This window comes from Trachinotus anak, unplaced genomic scaffold (genome assembly GCF_046630095.1).
Source record: "Trachinotus anak isolate AG129_WGS33_773 ecotype Australia unplaced genomic scaffold, CSIRO_AGI_Tana_v1 ptg000013l, whole genome shotgun sequence".
NCBI classification, from domain to species: domain Eukaryota; kingdom Metazoa; phylum Chordata; class Actinopteri; order Carangiformes; family Carangidae; genus Trachinotus; species Trachinotus anak.
Genome location: NW_027273864.1, coordinates 13,127,739 through 13,146,455, shown reverse-complemented (window position 1 = coordinate 13,146,455; position 18,717 = coordinate 13,127,739). Strand labels below are relative to the sequence as shown.

At 37.4% G+C, this 18,717-nt stretch overlaps 1 protein-coding gene and 1 pseudogene across 5 annotated transcripts; one reads left to right on the top strand and one right to left on the bottom strand.

The window, feature by feature from the left end:
- Positions 1–2,504: 2,504 nt before the first annotated feature.
- On the bottom strand, positions 2,505–4,697 carry LOC139630041 (ammonium transporter Rh type B pseudogene; annotated as a pseudogene).
- Positions 4,698–5,954: 1,257 nt separating this feature from the next.
- arfgap1 (ADP-ribosylation factor GTPase activating protein 1) lies at positions 5,955–18,472 on the top strand. Of its 5 annotated transcripts, XM_071493090.1 has the most exons (13): positions 5,955–6,186; positions 8,841–8,911; positions 9,524–9,633; positions 9,990–10,161; positions 10,530–10,630; positions 10,727–10,813; positions 10,908–11,022; positions 11,116–11,172; positions 11,308–11,340; positions 12,447–12,503; positions 14,002–14,061; positions 14,599–14,657; positions 14,778–18,472. In XM_071493090.1, exons 2-13 carry the CDS (start codon positions 8,852–8,854, stop codon positions 15,115–15,117), a joined length of 1,251 nt encoding a protein of 416 aa, XP_071349191.1. In that variant the 5' UTR covers positions 5,955–6,186; positions 8,841–8,851; the 3' UTR covers positions 15,118–18,472. The 5 variants fall into 5 exon arrangements, with proteins under 5 accessions (XP_071349191.1, XP_071349193.1, XP_071349194.1 ...); XM_071493092.1 differs by lacking the exon at positions 14,002–14,061 and having other exon boundaries at positions 14,605–14,657; XM_071493093.1 differs by lacking the exons at positions 12,447–12,503; positions 14,002–14,061 and adding an exon at positions 11,606–11,635 and having other exon boundaries at positions 14,605–14,657.
- The last annotated feature ends 245 nt before the right edge of the window (positions 18,473–18,717 follow it).

Sequence of the window (18,717 nt, the reverse complement as noted above, 5' to 3'; positions counted from 1 at the left end):
TAATTAATGGCCATAGTTGCAGGCCAGTTGTAATGTTGCCCTTCAACAGAGTGGAGGCATACATGGGAAGGCAGTAACACTCCTTCACTTCTTTCAGTGATTTGAAATTAGTCAGAGAGTGACAAAACAAAAACCAATTAAAACAATTAAATGTAACTACTGATCGAGACTATGGACATTTCATGTATGTACCATGTCAAGAGGTCACAAAGATGATAAGTATGAAGACACTGTTACAAACATTTTAAATATTCTAGCAGCATGGCACTATGTAGGCAGGTTGGTTTGGTATTTCGACACTTTGGTTTGACTGAAATATCTCAGCAAGTGTGAAATTAACTGCCATGAAGTTTTTTATCTACCACAGCGAACAGGTCAAGGTTTTCACAGCTATCCAGTCATCCACTTGACTTTTCATCTAGTGAAATATCTGAACAACTACTCGATTGGCATCAATTTGGTTGTTGTTCAAATAACTTTGGTAACCCCTTTATTTTTAAATGGTAAATGCACTGCACTCATATAGCGCTTTTCTAGTCTTGCTGAATGCTCAAGGCATTTTACACATACAGATGAAGAAAGGTGAGGACATGGGCAAAATAGACCACTGAAATCACTCACTAGAGAAAAATGCAAAAATAGTCACATTCACGTTCAAGTTCTTGATGAAGCTGATGAAACAAAATCAGACATGGTGACCAGCAAAGTGGTCTCAGACTTTTGGACCCCACTGTATGTATCAGCACTTTCTGAGTTATAAACTTTACACAGAATTTATAGGGAAACTGAATAGAACTTCTCATGATTAGATAAGGCTCTTTATTCTTTAACCTTTGTAACAAATAGCACGCGCTTTAATGCAGGCAATCACATATCTGCCAAACCAACACCTGCTATCTGTTATTTATTGTCTGTTGTCTTAAGGATGCAATAAAATCTTTATAGACTTGAACATGTTTTGAATTTTAGAAAGGTACAAATACTTTAAGCTTTACCAAATTGAAAAAGAAAAAAAGAAAAAAGAAAAAAAAGCTAAAGTGGTACAATAATCTATTGATAAACAAAGTTGTAAATAAAATATAACCCCTTGTGTGTTAATTTAGTTTGCATTGTTAATCGCATTATGGTGCAACTCGATTCTAATCGAGTAATCAAGAGTTTACTATCTTCAGAAAAGTTGATGGATATTTTGGCAATAAGTAAGTGTTTATTGGTTAATGACATAATGATGTGTCCCATGCTTTATGTTTTACACTCTTTGGCGGGCATGATCAGAACATACTGTATTAACCCAGCTCAGTAACAAGACCAATATCAGTACCCAACAATCTGTACCCATGACACAAGGATTAAAAACTGTCAAATATTATCAAGTACTTGGCCATAGTCATGTCGGCTTGTTAATTGATCTGATGCTCCCTGATTCGCATATTTTGCTATGGTGTTTTTTAATTCATTGGCCACCATCAGCTAAACTCTACAATCTTCAGATAAAAACAACATCCTGTCACCTTTGGTGTTGTGTAACAAAATGACCCAATGTGGGATATGGGTGGTTGTTATCAGTTACAACTCCATGTAAGTCATACATGCATAGTGAAGCTAGTAACACTGCAGTCACATTGAGATATGACATGTCAGTGTCCCACCGAGATATGGCATTGAAAAGATATGAATGACTGAAAGTGAGTGGTATTGCAACAAACATCAATTCATGTATTCAAACATTCCTACACATCAGATATAAACATATTAGTACTTAAAAACGATCAGTGGATTAGGGCACAAAGAAGGAGTCTATAAAGGTGAGAAATTAGTGGTGCAAAGTGAGTTCAACTTAAACAGGATGATGAGTCTACATCAATGGGAATATCATTAAATTATTTATAACATAAATCAAATTGTAATGTAGTTCAGTGGTCATTGTTCAGAACCTTCTCTTTTGAAATCATATAACTAAATTCTACTGTATATTTTAAAAAAAACTAAATAGGCTAGTTTAATTACAATGCTGTTCTGTTGTCTCATTGCACAGGGTGCTATCTAAGACTACTGGACTACTGGTATAACCTTTTTGAATGTAACTGTACACTCAGTGACCACAGACAGTGAAGTAGTAATTACTATTTTAAACATTTCATGTTGTTAAACCTTCTGTGTTTTCATGCTTTTCTTCTGCTTCAGTTTTTGTGGCTTTGCTGGAGTCAGTGAACAAATATGCACTGGATCACACAGGAGATGATCCATGTCAAATGACTTAACCACTAACAGCTTTTCATTCGAGTATATTGACCCATACCACAAAGATTATGATGAACAATTAATGAGAATGACTCATGCAGTAACCACTGAATTCCCATTAATTATAAATCTAAGTTAAAGTGGAAAAATGAAATGGAGCTAATGATTTTATTATGTCAATTTGTGAGAGCATGGTTTCAATGTGTTCCCTAGAAAATGTGCTACTACAACAGATGCTATAAACAATAAAAAGATACCATGTATTTCTTAAAATCATTTATTTCAAATACAATTACTAACACAGAATACATTACATTATGTATATTCTCTATTAGTTACATCCATATTTCACAATTTTATCAGCCGATTTCTATTTTACATACAAAACTGAAAAAAATACAACTGCAACAATGTAAACAGCTTTTTGTGAATGATTAATATTTAATATCATCATAAATATTTAAGGACCATCTGGCTGAAATATATTTTATCTCTCTATCAGGCATAACAATCAACTGTAATCAGCACTTGCTTGCAACACTTGCAAACAGGTGCAAAAATATCCTTATTTTGAAAAAGCTGTAATGACAATAATAAAAAAATGAAACAGCTTATATTTACAAGAACATTGAATGTGTGCTAAATATGTCTCTGTGACACTTTAGACTTTGCTGTCCATAGACTTGATTGGTCCTTTTTCATCATCGCTTTTGGTTGTTTTGAGGACTTCTATACTCCTAAAGTCTGATGGCATGTCAAAGAAAAGCTCATCATCAAAACAGTCCCCGTCAGTTGGGGACGCCATAAAGCGCAGCTTCATGACCAAACCAGTGAGCAGCCCACCAACTGTAGATGCTGCAATGGTAGAGAAGATAGCTGCTACCTGGTAGAGAGCTTGTTCCTGTGCAGTACGGCCCAGGCCCGGCTTCAACCCAGGAATCAGTTTCTGCAGCTCCAGCAGCTTTGGATCTCCCTCGGGTGGGGCACGATGGGAGAAGATCTGGTACATACTGGGCCCATAGGTTTCCTCATTGGCTAAGAGGATGGCGCAGATTCCTGCTGTGGATGATATCAGGCCAGTGAGCCCATGGAGATTGTGAATACCACACTGGTCTTGGATCCTCATGTGTTGGGCTAAAAAGGGAGTCAGGTACCTGTATCCAAAGAAACAGGCAGTGCAACCCATGATCCCCAGGGCGTATGCTGCTACAGGAGAAATCATCATGTCCACAGATGCCCCGACAGTCACACCACCTGCCAGAGTTACATTCTGAATGTCAGCCATTGTGAGTTTGCCTCTTTTGTTAAATATTGCAGAGAGTGCGAAGGCAGTCATAGTGGATGAGCTCAGACCTATAAAAGTGTGGAGTATTGCTCTGTGTTGATCGTCACCCTTTATGGTCAGAGCAGAGTTGAATGAAGGCCAGAACACCCAGAGGAACAGGGTTCCCATTACTGACAGGATATCAGAATGATAACTGGTTGTCTCTTTAGCATGTCCATCATTCAGGCTTGGACGGTACAGAACAAATGTCACTCCTAGACCAAAGTAGCAGGCAAACAGGTGAATAAGAATAGTGCCTCCTGCATCATTTATTCTAATGTATTTCAATACAGCCCACTCTGTCACAGAGAAGACAGGGATCTCTAGCAAAGCCATAACCAGGAGCTGAACAGGACTGGTCTTTCCAAGCACGGCTCCAAAAGAGATGAGCACCACAGCACAAGCAAACTCTGCATTCAGCAGGTTGATCACTCCCAGGTGAATTTTACCATCATAGTAGAACTGGAAGAAACCTTGCATCAGGATTGCCCACTGGATTGCAAATGTAGCTGTAAGAAAGTTGAAGACCATTCCACTGAAGCCGTAGAATCGAAAGAAGGCCAGCAGGCAACCAAAACCTATGAAGATCATCACCTGCACATCAGCAAAGTAGGGGTAGTCGCGATACAGGGAGTTCTCCATCGGGTTGGTCTCATTGTTTTGCAGCTTAGCATTGGCATTGTCATCGTAAGTGACAAAGCAAGCATAAAGAGCCAGAATGACAACCTCCAACACCACCACAAGCACCGGCAAGCGCACCTTCAAACTTGTAGACTCATTCATGATGATTCACAACTCACAGTCCAGAGAGTGGCTCCCCCAGCTGCACCAACACCCCTTTTATGCTTCTATTTTATCAGATAAGAACAGCTAATGGCATTGCTTAAAGGGACTTACACGAGGACCTAGTTATTCAACACTGCAAGACCTTGAGTGCAGAGTGGACATGAATCCCTCAGATTCCTCGAAATTACTGTCATATTTTTCATCACAGTTCTTTCTAAAGTTAAATTACCGAATGTAGACTGCATTATGGTAAATAAAACATTAATATAGATACTGTAAAACAAAGGCTTGAGAGAATTTGACAAAATGAAGGATGAATTATGAAAGTAAATGCTGTGCCACTCAGCAGTTGTTGATTTGTTTTATTTACCTTGACTTTTCTCATGTTATATGCTTTGTATATGAAATCTAATTTGCAAAGTCAATGACAATTATTACCGATGTGTGCTGTATTGCTTAAGTGATAATAATACACTGTGATAATATGCACCATGAAAAAATACTGATGGGTTTACTGAGTGACTGTTAGTATTAAATCAAAACCAGTAAACAACAAACATTTATTTGTTGATATTAAGGCTAGAATAAAATGTCAAATGTGATTACAATTTTACCAACAATAGTTTCATATATCAAAGCCGAAAGTAATTTTTTAAGACTTTTTTTTTCTGCTGGCCAGTCAAAAATATTAATAATGATTAAAATCAGTCCCAGAAGTTTGCTACTTTAAATATGTTGGCTAGTAGACTGAGTTCTCTGAAAAAACAAAGTGAGCCATATTTGCATGCACTTATACTCACATAAATAGTCTGCCAAAGAGAGAGAAAAAGTTTTACATTATAGTTGACTTGTTGGATTGATGTGATTTATTCTTGAGAGAAAAAAAGTGTAAAATAGGGAAGTTGTGCTGGTCAGGAGAATTTAACAGCAAAGATGTAAACACGGCGCTCATTTTAATTAAATGACCCCACAATTTTAAGCAGTGGGTTGCAATATTATTTTGTGGCTCAACAAAACGATTTCAAGATTTGATTTATGGCTTTTGCCTTTATTGGATAGTGTTTGACAGCAGAAACTAAAAAAGACAGAAAATGTGCAGGAACAAATTTTTGCTTTCATCAAAATTGAGGGGATTATTAGAAAGGCTGGATGCTAGATGTTTCAATTCATATTTTTCTATGCATCGATGAATTTTAGGTTAATATTAAAATATTAAGCATGTTACATAGCATGGTGCCTTCATCTGAATACCACCTTTACAAGAGGCAAACAAAGTAGGATAAGTAGGCTATGTTGGACATGAGAAGTAGGCTAACATTAACAGTCCCTTTTCACTTAAGACATTTAGACATGTCACAGTAGGAAAAGCACACAATGGGAACAAACAATAATGGCAGAATCCCATTTAGCATGCAAATACAGGCTGCGCTAATTCTGCCCAGGGAAAGACATTGTTTTCAATAACAACTAAATAACTAAACTTTATTTTGACTGGCTGTGTTTGTAAGGAAGTTCCCGCTTACCTTCTCATTCACGTTTGCACTCCGAGGCAGAGGAGGCAGCAGAGACAGAGAAACATTAAACATAAAAAGAAAACAGGACGAGGAAGAGACCACGGGCTCCCATGGTGCTTTGCACTGCCAACGTATGCAAACAGGAACATGGCTACCGGCGTTTAGCATCAGCAGTCCATTAAAAAAATACACGTCTGTGGTAATATAACATTTGTGCTGCCTCCGCGACAGAAGACGAAGAAAAGAGCCGTCGTAGAGTTTGTCAGCGGAGCCGGCAGACCCTCTGAAAACAGCGTCTTCTTGTTCACAAATCACGGACAGGTAACGGATCAGCTAGCTCGGTGGGCAGCTAACGTTAGCATCGCCACTCAACCTCCACGTCGAGTCACCGAAATGTCTAATATCTCGTTGCGATGTCCGTCCTGACATCGGCCTTTATTCACCACCTGGAGCAAGACATCGCACAGTCATCCTACTGTTTTAGACCTATATTTTATTAAATAGAAACGTGTGACAGGTGGACGATAGACCTTAGGGTTTGTTCCGAGTCTAGGAGCTTTGACACGACTGCGGTTCCGTCACATTTCAGTGATTTGACTTGTTTAAGAAACAGACGTTTTCTGAGCCTCATAGTCATGTAATTACAACAACATGGCGCTGCCCTGCTGGACACAAGCAGAGGGGCTGTGCTGCACATTTTGTGTTTGTTTGTGCTGTCTCCGTCCATTGTTTGTCACCGGTTGGTGTGTTGAGGGTGGTCTTACCTCCGATCAGAATTAACATGAGAAATGTGTCAGTGCGACAGTCCTCCTCATTTTAACTCAGAGGTTTTGGTGTCTGCAGGAGTACTCTGTTATTATTATTATTATTATTATTATTATTATTTACAGAGCTACTACAGAGTCCATCTCAAGTTATGGTATTACCACCTGGTTTGGAAACCTCACGGTCAAATTTAAAGCTAAAAACAATTAATCTGGTTAAAATGCAAGGGGAAATAATGGAAACGCCCACACTCCTCACTCCTCAAGACATTAGAGCAGTTCACTATGCGGCAGGCCAAGAGGACCCCATCTGACCATCCTCTGTATAAGTAAAAACTTTCATTCATACCTCTTACATTTATGAATGGACAACTCCTGCAAGACAGACAGGACAGCAGGACTGCTTTTAGATAACTGCGGGTTTTATCAATTGCACGGATGTGTATTTGTGTGTAAAGTAAGGTGTGTGTGCCTCTCTCTCTCTCTCTCTCTCTCTCTCTCTCTCTCTCTCTCTCTAGCTTGAAGAGAATCTTGACAACATAAAATCATAGATTCAAAACCGTGCTCTAAAGGACAAATTAAATTTGACTTTTCTAATAAAATATACAACAACATCAATCAGTTTACCCCTAGAAACCTCCCAAAATCGCCAATGCTTGGTCGAGATGAAAAACAGTCTTTGACCAAGAGACTTTTCTCTTAATTCATGAGGTCTGTCTGTTAGAATCACTTTGTTTAAATGAAACTCTTTGAATGAAACCTTGTAACAGAAATAATTCAACATGTTGGACTGCTCCACTGATATTTGGATGGTAATGTCAGTATCTGTAACTATTGTTGAAAGATTATCCCCACCTTCACATTTAGATATTATAGTCTTTCTTTTTGTTATGTCATTGAAAATTGGTCAAACAAAACTAATAATTTCAAAATGTCACCTTGTGCACTGGACAACTGTGATTCCCCCCCCCCCCCCCCCAGCATTTTATAGACTAAATTAATCAATTAAAACATTCAGTATACAGGAGAAGGCTGAAATTGTTCATAATTTTTCTAATTGTCAACCATTGTGAATATCCCCACTGTGGGACCAATAAAGGCTATCTTATCTTATCTTAATCATATGAAATGAATTAATAAATTAATAAATATAATCAACAATGTATTAGTTCATCTCCCAATACTTTCTCTCTTCCCCAACTTATGAGGACACTCAGCCCCAACCCCATTCTTTCTTCGTGATACCACAAATTTTAACATTGTAGTTTGTAAATATTATTTAACCAGGAATAAATAGTCATTTTGTTAGGGTCTATTTTCAGCTGTTCATTAATGCACACTTGGTGCTCTTGTGAATATCACCCGTAGCAATATGGTGTTTGAAGGATTTGCTCAAACTAAACCACTGTGCCCGTGTTGGTTTTACTGAAGGAGCATGTCACCCAGTGGATTAGTGTGACTCACTGATGTGTTCAAATAGTTTTTAGGTGACAATAGCGCTCCATGACACAAAGATGTATCAGACTTTGGGCTACACAGACTTCTTATCAGGATCAATTCATTGTTGGTTTTCAGTTTGTTGACAAAAAGAAACATATACATTATCATTAGTCATGCCCTTTTTTAAAGAAAGAATAAACATTTAAGAATAATCTTTTAATTATTTAAGCCATTTATCAAAAATTGCCAAATGTTCACAGTTTCCAACTTTTTAGCCCTGATCCCCTGATCCAGGACTGTGCACAGGAAAGGCTTTATTGCAGCTTTTTTTCACCACATATGCTCCTGCAGCTTGCTGCTTTCATCCACTTTCCAGGCGAGACACAATTAATCTCAGACAAGCCTGCTGTCCATGGAGCAGGTCCATGTTTGTTTTAGATGACGCCATCAAAGTAATTTCCCTCTCCACTGTTCAGCTTTTGGAGGGGTTGACTCAAACGCACAAATTAAAAACTGACCTCTGTTATGTAATAAAAAAAGTGTCACTTCTATTTTAGGGTGGATATTCTTTTGAAAAGACAGGCCGCAGGAATATGTGGTTTCAGTATGTGAAATAAAGCTCTGCTATTGTTGATTTATTCGGCAGGCTATTCCTTCAAGACGCTTAGTAACATATCGATGGGTTAGACAGATTCATTGTTATGTTGAACCGATTTGAGTGAATAAATTGATAATCTGTAGTTAAGAATATCCTCTACAATTTTCTTTCAGTGTGGGTCAAGATGGCGAGTCCAAGGACCAGAAGAGTTCTGAAGGAAGTGAGAACCCAGGATGAGAATAATGTAAGTGCTCATAGAAACGTATTCTTGGTCAGAATAGCGTCACCTTACGAGCCTTATAATTCACATGCTGTGGCAGATAGCAGGTGCTCAGGAGGCTTGCAATGTACCACCTTCCCACAGCCCTTCACAAAATGTCCCTGCTTTCATCCATGTTCAAATAAATGGTGGGAGTAACTTTTGGTGGAATTTCACCTCCAGTGGACACATTGTTGGCCTGCATCTTTGGCAACAGCAGTGGGCAGATACACTGTATTGCCTCTTAGCCTATAAATAAATGTACTGACAAAATAACTGCATTTGTTTGCATTAAAAATAGTACTTTATTCTTTTTTTTTTTTTTGTCATATTTTGTCTGTTATTTTGTTTGTTTATTTTTTTGTCTTTTTAACAGTCCAGAGAAATAGAAATTTGAGATCTGTGGTCTCATCAATCTCAGTCACTATTTTTGTTTTCATACAATGTTGAAAGGCAAGGTCTCAATGAATGTTTTTAATATTGCTAAAGCAAATATTACATCCTCAAATATTCTCAAATAAATGCAGGGTCAGGCTACCAATAGTATTATTTATTTTACATAATAATACATAAAATCATCAATCCTTTTCTTTTCAGCTGTGTTTTGAATGCGGGGCTTTCAACCCCCAGTGGGTTAGTGTGACCTATGGCATCTGGATTTGTCTTGAGTGCTCTGGGAAGCACAGAGGCCTGGGAGTACATCTCAGGTAAGAACCTTGAAGCATATGCAATTGGTGACATTAGAGATGTTCACATATGATATTTGCAATCTGTGAAGCTCACATAACCAGTCAGATTTTTAAGATTTCATTTACCAAGCTATGAAATAAAACTTGATAAAAGGGGACACTGGGCTTTTATATTACCTTATATCTACTACCAGTTCTGAGAATGGACATCAAAAGTATCCTTGGAACAACAAGGTGCGCATAGATTAGTCATGTATATGTCCCCATTATTGTAATGACTGACAACAACTGCAACAGCCCAGAGAAGTCAGGGTACCTGTCATTCATTATCACTGAACTATTACAGCCTGATAATGTTTATCTCTTCTGGCCAGTTTTGTGCGCTCTGTGACCATGGACAAGTGGAAAGATATTGAGCTTGAGAAGATGAAAGCAGGAGGGAATGGAAAATTCCGTTTGTTTCTTGAACTCCAAGACGATTATGATCCCAACTGGACTTTACAGGAGAAATACAACAGCAGAGCCGCTGCTCTCTTTAGGGACAAGGTGAGCTGTGCAGAACCAAACGTCTATGTTCAACAGATGTTTAGTTTTCTTGCTGAATGAAGACCACAGCTGCAGGAATTTCCCACACATTTCACATTTAGAATGAAATCATCATTCTGTCTGGTTTCCATAAAACCATATGGATGGACTTCTGTGCAATTTTGTACACATACATTTTGTACTAAGTAACAATCAGTTGCATTTTTGTGATGACTCTTGTCCATGCTTTTAGATTGTGATTGTGAATTGAACCAAAAAGGGAACATAATTGGTCCAGTGTTGGCTGAAGCTTCTATCAAACTTGTACACACTGTGCATCTTGTGCATCAGAATAATTCACATTCTTGTTCTGACGCTGTATATGACAGGTTGCAACTTTAGCAGAGGGTAAGGAATGGTCCATTGAGACGTCCTCTGCTAGAAACTGGACATCTCCTCAACCCAAGACGAGCCTTTCATCCTCTCATCGGTAAGTGTGAAGGAGGTTTTAAACATACTCAAACTATGTGTAATGTCACATACAGAACAACCATCAAGGCAGTGAATTTGTGTTTCTGCTATTTAGCTCAGGAGGACCTGGACAAAACTCAGCAAAATCTAGCGACAAAGCTTTTGAAGACTGGTTGAGTGACGATGTTAATTCTTATCAGAGGTAACAGCCTCATGCTCTTGAAATTCCTTTTGTCATTCACTCTTCTGTTGTTTTCTGTAAACACTTTGAAAATTTTTTTTTAATGCCTCCTCAGTGGAGGGGGTTATAGTGGGAATCAAGAGAATCGGTATGTTGGCTTTGGCAACACAGTGACCCCGGAGAAGAAAGAAGATGACTTCCTGAACAACGCCATGTCCTCTATTTATTCAGTAGGTCACAATGTTTATCTTTTGGCTGAGTTGTACTTTTGGTTGTATATTTTTCCTCCTGTGACAGTTTCTCTTTTCTTGTGTTTTTGGCAGGGTTGGAGTAGTTTCACTGTTGGAGCTAGCAAGTTTGCTTCTATTGCTAAAGATAATGTAAGTGCATTTATGTAATAAATGTATGCTTCCTATTTGTGCAGCACCGAATTAAAGTCAGAATTTCAGCGTATAAATAACCTTTATGAAAAAACGTCATTAATTAGTTTTTTGCCTTTTTTCCTCCTCAAACAGACTACTAAACTGGCAAACCAAGCTACTTTAAAGGTAAGATTAATATAGTCATGGTTAACCCATTATAGGTACTGATAATAAAGTTTTTTGTCTGTCAGAATTACATTGGACCTAGGTTTCCTCTGTCTTGTTCCTCCGTGTATTGTAATAAGTAGTTCCCTCTTACTTGAGCGTGTTAGTATTCACAAACGGTATGCTATTTTTCTTGGTAAATCTCTTTAACATATCATGTAAACAGCTCTATTAACTGTGTTACTGCTTTAATATCTCTTTGCCCTCTCTGGATCTCTGGATGTAGTTAAAGGGCTATAAAGCACCCCCAGAACCGGTAAAGCAGATAATAGGTGCATGGCGCTTTTCCCCGCATCATATTATTTTTAAAAAAATATACATATTATTCATGTTCTTTATTTTTGTCAGCTTGTCAGTTTTCATCAGTAAAACACACATTTTGTATGTCCTCTTCACACGCTTCAGCTCAGATATATTAACACAAGGCATTGTGTCTGTCTTGGTACCTGTACTTTGAGTTTATGGATAACCTGTGAAAAACAGCTGGTAGCTGTATTATTGGACAGAATATATTATGGGATGGGGATTTGCTTTAATTCCTACCCCTAATATAGAAATGTTGTTCACTCACATCCATTTAAAATAGGTTATCCATTCATGCATGACAGTTTTTGTGTTGACTGCAGACAGTGTTGTAGAGGTGTAATGGTAATGTAAAAATATTTAGTACACTTCTCTGAAGTTTTGGCCCTTCATTTGAACTCTGTACTGTACTGCTAATAGCGCTACTGTAGCACTGGGAAAAATCATAACTTTTATGGAGTATGTTACTCTACATAACTTTGGAGGCAAGGTAAAAAGCGAAGATTTAGTCTTTTATCATCTGGAATTAGAGATGTACACTAATGTTTCACCGAACCGCACAGAATGAAATATGTATGCATTGCCTCAAAAAGTGGCAAGTGTTTTCAACCATTACACCCTCTAGAGCTTGTTCAGTGTCATGGTGAATGGGAATCATGGGTCACTTTATGCAACTGCAGAACAAGCGGCTCAGTGTCTTGCACTACTGTGAATGTTAAACTGTGCTTCATTTAAGTGAATTCTCCCCTCTGACTTCCAACCAGGCCACAGAGTTAGGACAGACATTAAATGAGAATGTTATCAAACCTACCCAAGAAAAGGTAACATTGATGTTTGAAGTTGTTGATTTGGTGGGATGCTGTGCTTTAGAAACGAAAAACAGCTTCAGATGTGAATGTGCTATTTTCTACACTGCTTGTCTTTTCTAGTTTATCTGCTTTATGCCAGCTTACACTAAACGACAAAAGCTGTTGTTTTAAAGATGCAAAAAAACTATCAAACCTGTGTCTTCCCAGTCAGTAACTCAACCTTGAGATTTGCTGAAGCAATACAGCTGTGAACTGTGTATTTAGGAATGGGTGTGAGTCAGGGAACTCTCAGCGCAGTCAGTGAAGAAGGCTTTTGGATATGTTTAGGAGCCAAAGTCTTTGTTTAGATATCATGAATCATTTCAAAGCATTCGGTTTTCACTGAATTCTGTTTGCAGAAAAAACACATCATCTTCCTGTTCTCATGTGAATGTTAAAAACATGCTCTGTTTTCTAAAATAGCAGTTAAAATAGGTTTGGATGTTACACTACATAATCAGCCATCTTAACACTTAAGCAGACCATATTAGATTGGCACCAATTGTTGAAATCATGATATTATTACTATATTTGGAAAAAATGTAAATTGACTATTTAGGTTCCAGACTGGTCCACACCCGTCTTCACAAACAAGGAGGTCTATATTTAATACAAGGATCTTATCCAAACGTATTTTCCCATTCATCTGGCAACATAACTAAATTAAAAGTCCCTTATTTGGCCAAGCATTTAAGCCATGCTTCACTGGTCTGTGGCAAAAGACAATATGCCACAGTCTTGGTCCTGGTAAACACAACAAAATGACACAACCTAGAGCTCTTCAACTGACAATTAATTAGTCACTGGCTTTGCAGATGGAGTGTGTTTGAGCTTTTGCATTAAAATAAGCTTTGTTTTTGGCAAAATGCATTAACTAAATAATAAAAAAAAAAACATGGTGAGTATTTGCCACATAAATGCTTCCACATCACTGCTCTAATGCTTACTGTCAAATGAGCAGCTCCTGGGTGTGTCTTTTAATCAGATCAAATGAGGCCTGTGTAGCTGGAAGAAAATATTCCGATGTTCATTAATAAAAATACCAGATGAAAACATAAGAATTTACTATTTAATTACTAGAATATCTATTTCACCCTGATGCATAGTAGCTTACTCTCGGGGCCAGTGACTGACAGCAACTGATATTAAACAAAATGCTATTGTCTTCTAATGTACAGCTGGCATTGGTGATTTAAGATATTTATAGAATTTAATTTTGTAACAGTCTTCTTACTCTCCTGCAAAATGGTAGTAGCTGCATTACTTCGGAGTTTTTCTCTCTTTTGTCAGACTCAATCAAAATGTTACTCTTTTCTAAGTTGATTTTCAGGGCCCCTAATCAAACACGTGCAATCACTTTTCCCACAATCAAAAACAAACTGTTGTTCACTACATGTTCTGTTTGACAAACATATTTGGATTTTATTAGTTTTTAATAATAATTTGCATCAATCAATTTGCATTAATGCAGGTGAAAGATGGCAAATTGCTTGATGAAATGACAGTCAGCATCACTGGGCTGGCAAACAAGGTAGGATGGGCAGATCTCTGCCACACTGCACAAGTGCAAAACCAGTCTCCTGAGTGAGGAACAGTAGCTCTGATACTTGTCTGGTTATACCCAGACATCTCAGTCCAGATGTGCAAAAACTGCAGAGGCAGTCCCCCTCAACATTTTAATCCAGGAGACTGGTTTTGATGATGAATGTACATTGAACAATACTTACTTAATGTAATCTCTTTTTCTTGCTGCCATTATTATTCTGGTGGTGAGTACTGTGTTTGAAAATAAGCATTTGTGAGGAATTATATCATTACTATATTTCTATTACTTATTACAGCACACTCTGTTAATTTGTTATGTACTTAATAATGTTTATTTATTATATTTATGTTCATTCAGTTGTTATTTTTATCAGCTTTAGTTTTTGCCTTTGAATTTTGTTTTCATTCATGTCATTCAAAGGGAAATAACTTGTATTAGTCACTTATTTCTTACAAAGTCACATTGTTTTAACACTTGAACTGTATAGACATTTTGTTTACATGAGTTCACTCTTTTCTGTAGGTTCAGGGAGCTGGTTCAAAATTGACTAACCTGTTCTCGGGAAAAGCAGAAGATGATATGTATGATAACATTTCTTACAATTTAAAAATTCCCACATGCAGAATCTTTTGCAATATGTGATTTTATTTCATGAAACATGAACTATTCAAGCGTTTCTTCATGTTTTGACTTATGTTCAGGTCTGCTGGAGAAAGCTATCAGAACATGGATGCCACCGAGGGATATCAGGGCAGCTCTAGCCAGCCTGTCACAAAGGACTTCTGGGAAACCTTTGGCAGCAACAGCTCCTTAAAGGCCAAGAAATCTCCTAGCAGTGACAGCTGGACCGTTGCAGATAATTCCGCAAAGAAGAGCTCTGACAGTTGGGACAATTGGGGCTCCGAAGCAGCGTCCAACAACAAACACAGTACAGAAGAGAGCTGGGAGGCCTGGGACAACAACTGGGAGAACGCGGATGGTAAAACGAAGAAGAGTCCCACAAAACCTGCTGAGGATACCTGGGATAATGCAGACTGGTAGTGACCTCACTCCATCCATCTCACCCTTTTCCATTTTTTCTGGCCTTTCCCCTCTTCTCCCTTTCTCTCTCTCTTAATCTCAGTGGCACTTTCAGGGAAAGAGCTGTGTCTGCTTAGTTTCTGTCAATCCAAATTCAAAAATATATTTATTGTAAACCCAAGAAACAGTGAATGAAGGCTGGTGTTAGATTGAGCTCATTATTAAATGAATACTCTTAAAAATACAACTATATTGACTTGCAGTCATGTATATTATTGTAAATTACCTTCATCACAGGGAATTACAATGAATCAGTGTAGATACGGTCATAAAATTACAGCCTGGACTCCCCAAATATAATATTCTTAATTGAGAATAAGATAATATTCATAGCATGTCATGGGTGTAATGATACTGGTTTTCAATACATCACATAAGAAATGAATAAAAAGTCTGACATTGTAAATATGAATCCTTGTAAATATGGTATGATTGACTAAACACTAATCACATTCATTTCTGTCTGTTCAATCATATTGACCGACTCTGCCCCTAGACCTCTTGCACATTTTGTGAAAATTAAAATGTGCTAATAGTCTAGCGGTTTGATCATTTTATCATGTTCCCATGAAATTTCTACAACAGGATCCTTGGAAGTTGCTTTAGGCTAAATGTATAAATTACGCTGGTGTCATACAGACAAGCTCACCTAAAACTATTTCATTTCAGACAGATGACCTGTTGAAACTCTTTTTGAGTGGTTGATACAATATTGTGATTTTATATGTTCACTTTTCCCATCCTCGCTCTCTGTCATTAACAACAACTGAAAGACATGTAAACTGTAATGCCTGTTCAAACGCATTTACTGCAAATGTTTTCAGTGACAGATAAAGTATTCTATAAAACACGTCCCCAAAATCATATATGGATTTTTTTTTTGTTATGCATCCCTATAAGTCATGATACTTTATACTCCAACATTTTAGAATTAATCACCTAGTTTCTTTTGTACTGCATAACTGATTTTTACAATATTATTATGCTTTGTATTTGTTTCTTTTTCTTTATTTAACCCTAAAGCTGACTGATACTGTTTCAAGAGTTCACACAGTCAGTACAGGCTGTGTTCAATTGTTGTCCAGCAGATGCTCAGAAACCACAAGTAATGGCTCATATTATGAAAGAAACTCATTGGACATCAGCAGTTGTTTGATTCATATTTTCCCTGTTTTATTTTGAAGACACACACATTTGGGTATTTTAAACAATTGATGTCTAAAGATTATATATAGTTTATTGTAGATAATATCACATAAAAGTCATTCATTGCAGGTTTATATGCTGTAAGTACTATATGTGAGTTGTGTTTTAATAACTGGACACTGATGGGAGCTGTAGATTGTTATCTGCATGGTTTTGTAACTGCCGAGCCTGTGAGTCTGTAACAAGTGACCTCAGCTGATTCTGGCAGGTCATTGTAAATTTCATCTCATGAAGTAACTCTGTGGACTGTTCTCCACATCTGTGTCAAGTGTCATTGCACCTTGATCGTTATGTATTGTGAGGATTTATTGTCACAGATATCTTCACTCCTGTATTAACATCTGAATTGTGGAATAATATTAATGAGGCTCATTATACGCTGGATGCTTAGATGGGCATAGCTCTCAAAGCGCTTGTTATGAATTAATTAGATCAACCTGGTGCATCACTCAGTCAGATCAAATGGCAGCTGCGCTGACACTGTTCATCGTAGATGCAAATGTGTCATGAAAAGCTTGTTGTTTTAACAAGTAGGAATGTAATCGGTGTGAAATTGAACATTAAGCCTATTTGTCTGGTCATCTTAAAATTTGAATGAGCTGTCGAGCTTTGGAATGAGGCCAATTTTGCAGCACATAACTTCCCTATGTGGCCTTTAATTCCCTATAATATAGTTTGCAATTTAATCCTGTTTATGAGGACTATAAAGTTAATTTGTCTGTGCATGTGATTACCTAGAGATGCTCAGTTTTCATAAAGCAAATTGTTCAAACTGAATTCAAGTTAGATTCAAATACACCAGTTTGAACAGAGTTCTTACTCTGATTTGTCTAAATTTGTTTGGCTTGGTGTGTGCGCTCATCGGCCAGTAGTCTGTAATCAACTGCTCACAGACCAGTTTTCCAAGTGCAATAGCTGCTGGATTGTTGTTTGTTATTTGGGTCTTATAACGTTTTGCTGTACGTGGGCCTCATTGGGCCTCATGATTGATAAAAAATAGCATTTTACTATCTAGTGAAGGATAACTCCTGAGAACTTTATTCCATGCCCATTTCCTACCTCTAAGAAGTCTTCAGTTTACTGATGAGTGCCCATAACTGAGCATGTGTTTTTTTTTTCATAACCTTGCATCATGGTTTTGATGTAGACCTTATTATAGCAGGCTTGGTTTACTGTGACCCATTTTGTCTTTGTTAAAAGACAAAATGTGTGTAAATGTGTAACGGCAAACCAGCAAAGATTGGTCTACATTGTTATGTTTTTTTTTTTTTCACTGACAATGCAATGAGGTAAAAAAATACTTTCATTCCTGGTACATTTGTGTCACTTAACCTCTGCAGTCGAGTATCATGTATGGTCATGTGTTAAATGCCTTAAAAAGCTGTGTTTGCTTTCTGTTGATACTGATGTCATTTTGCTTGTGGGTCTCTGATACAGTGAGGTGCACATGTCAGTAAATCACCATCAAAGATAATGTTAATTTATGCATTGTTACCCTCAACCTTACCTTTTATTATGGAAGCTTTATGTCAATTCTTTTGCTTTATTTTAAAATGTTTTGCCAGGAAATAGACTGTGCTGTGAAATAACTGAACAGTCACTCGTCTGAAATATCTAGTTCTAATATACTATAGTTTTGGTGGATATCTTTTGGGGTTACTGGTACACTTGATTCATGGTAAATTACAGAATGTGTTAATGAATGAAATGCATCCAATACATCTTGATGTAAGTTGAGAATCTTTTTTTAAAAATAAAACCTGACGTCTTTTTTGCCACCTAATCAGAGCAGCAGTTTAGCTCAGTGTCTGTGCCAGTTGAACATTTAAGATTGGGTATGTCCACGTTTGTTGATGAAACTGTAATGTCAGAAATACTATTTTTCGATGTCATGCATGAGATGTAACGTGGAGCTAAATACATTCAGCTGTTATTGATTTTAAAAGGTGTTTCCTCAGTGAATTGAAGTGCAGTTGTCTGCTTGCCCCCTTCAAGTTTCACCAGCAGCCATCCCTCGAGGTGAGCCAGTGTTACATACTCAGTTGAAGCTGTGGATATTTTTCCTGTACACATGGTTTCTGTGTTAAATAAAAATGTATTGTGCTGTGAATGCAATTGGTTTCTTATTCTCTGTGTGATGCAGGATCTGGTATCATTTGGTGACTTTTTTGGGGAGGGATTGATACAACAAAATTTAACTCGTAAACCAGATATCAAAGCCTGTCAGAAAATGGATCTGAAGAGAAAATTAGTATAAAATTGTGTGTAGGTTTGTTGACAATGGGTTGCTTTTGGTCCTATAGACAAATTGTTCAATTGTGCACAAACTTCTAAATGTGGAGGTGCACGATACAT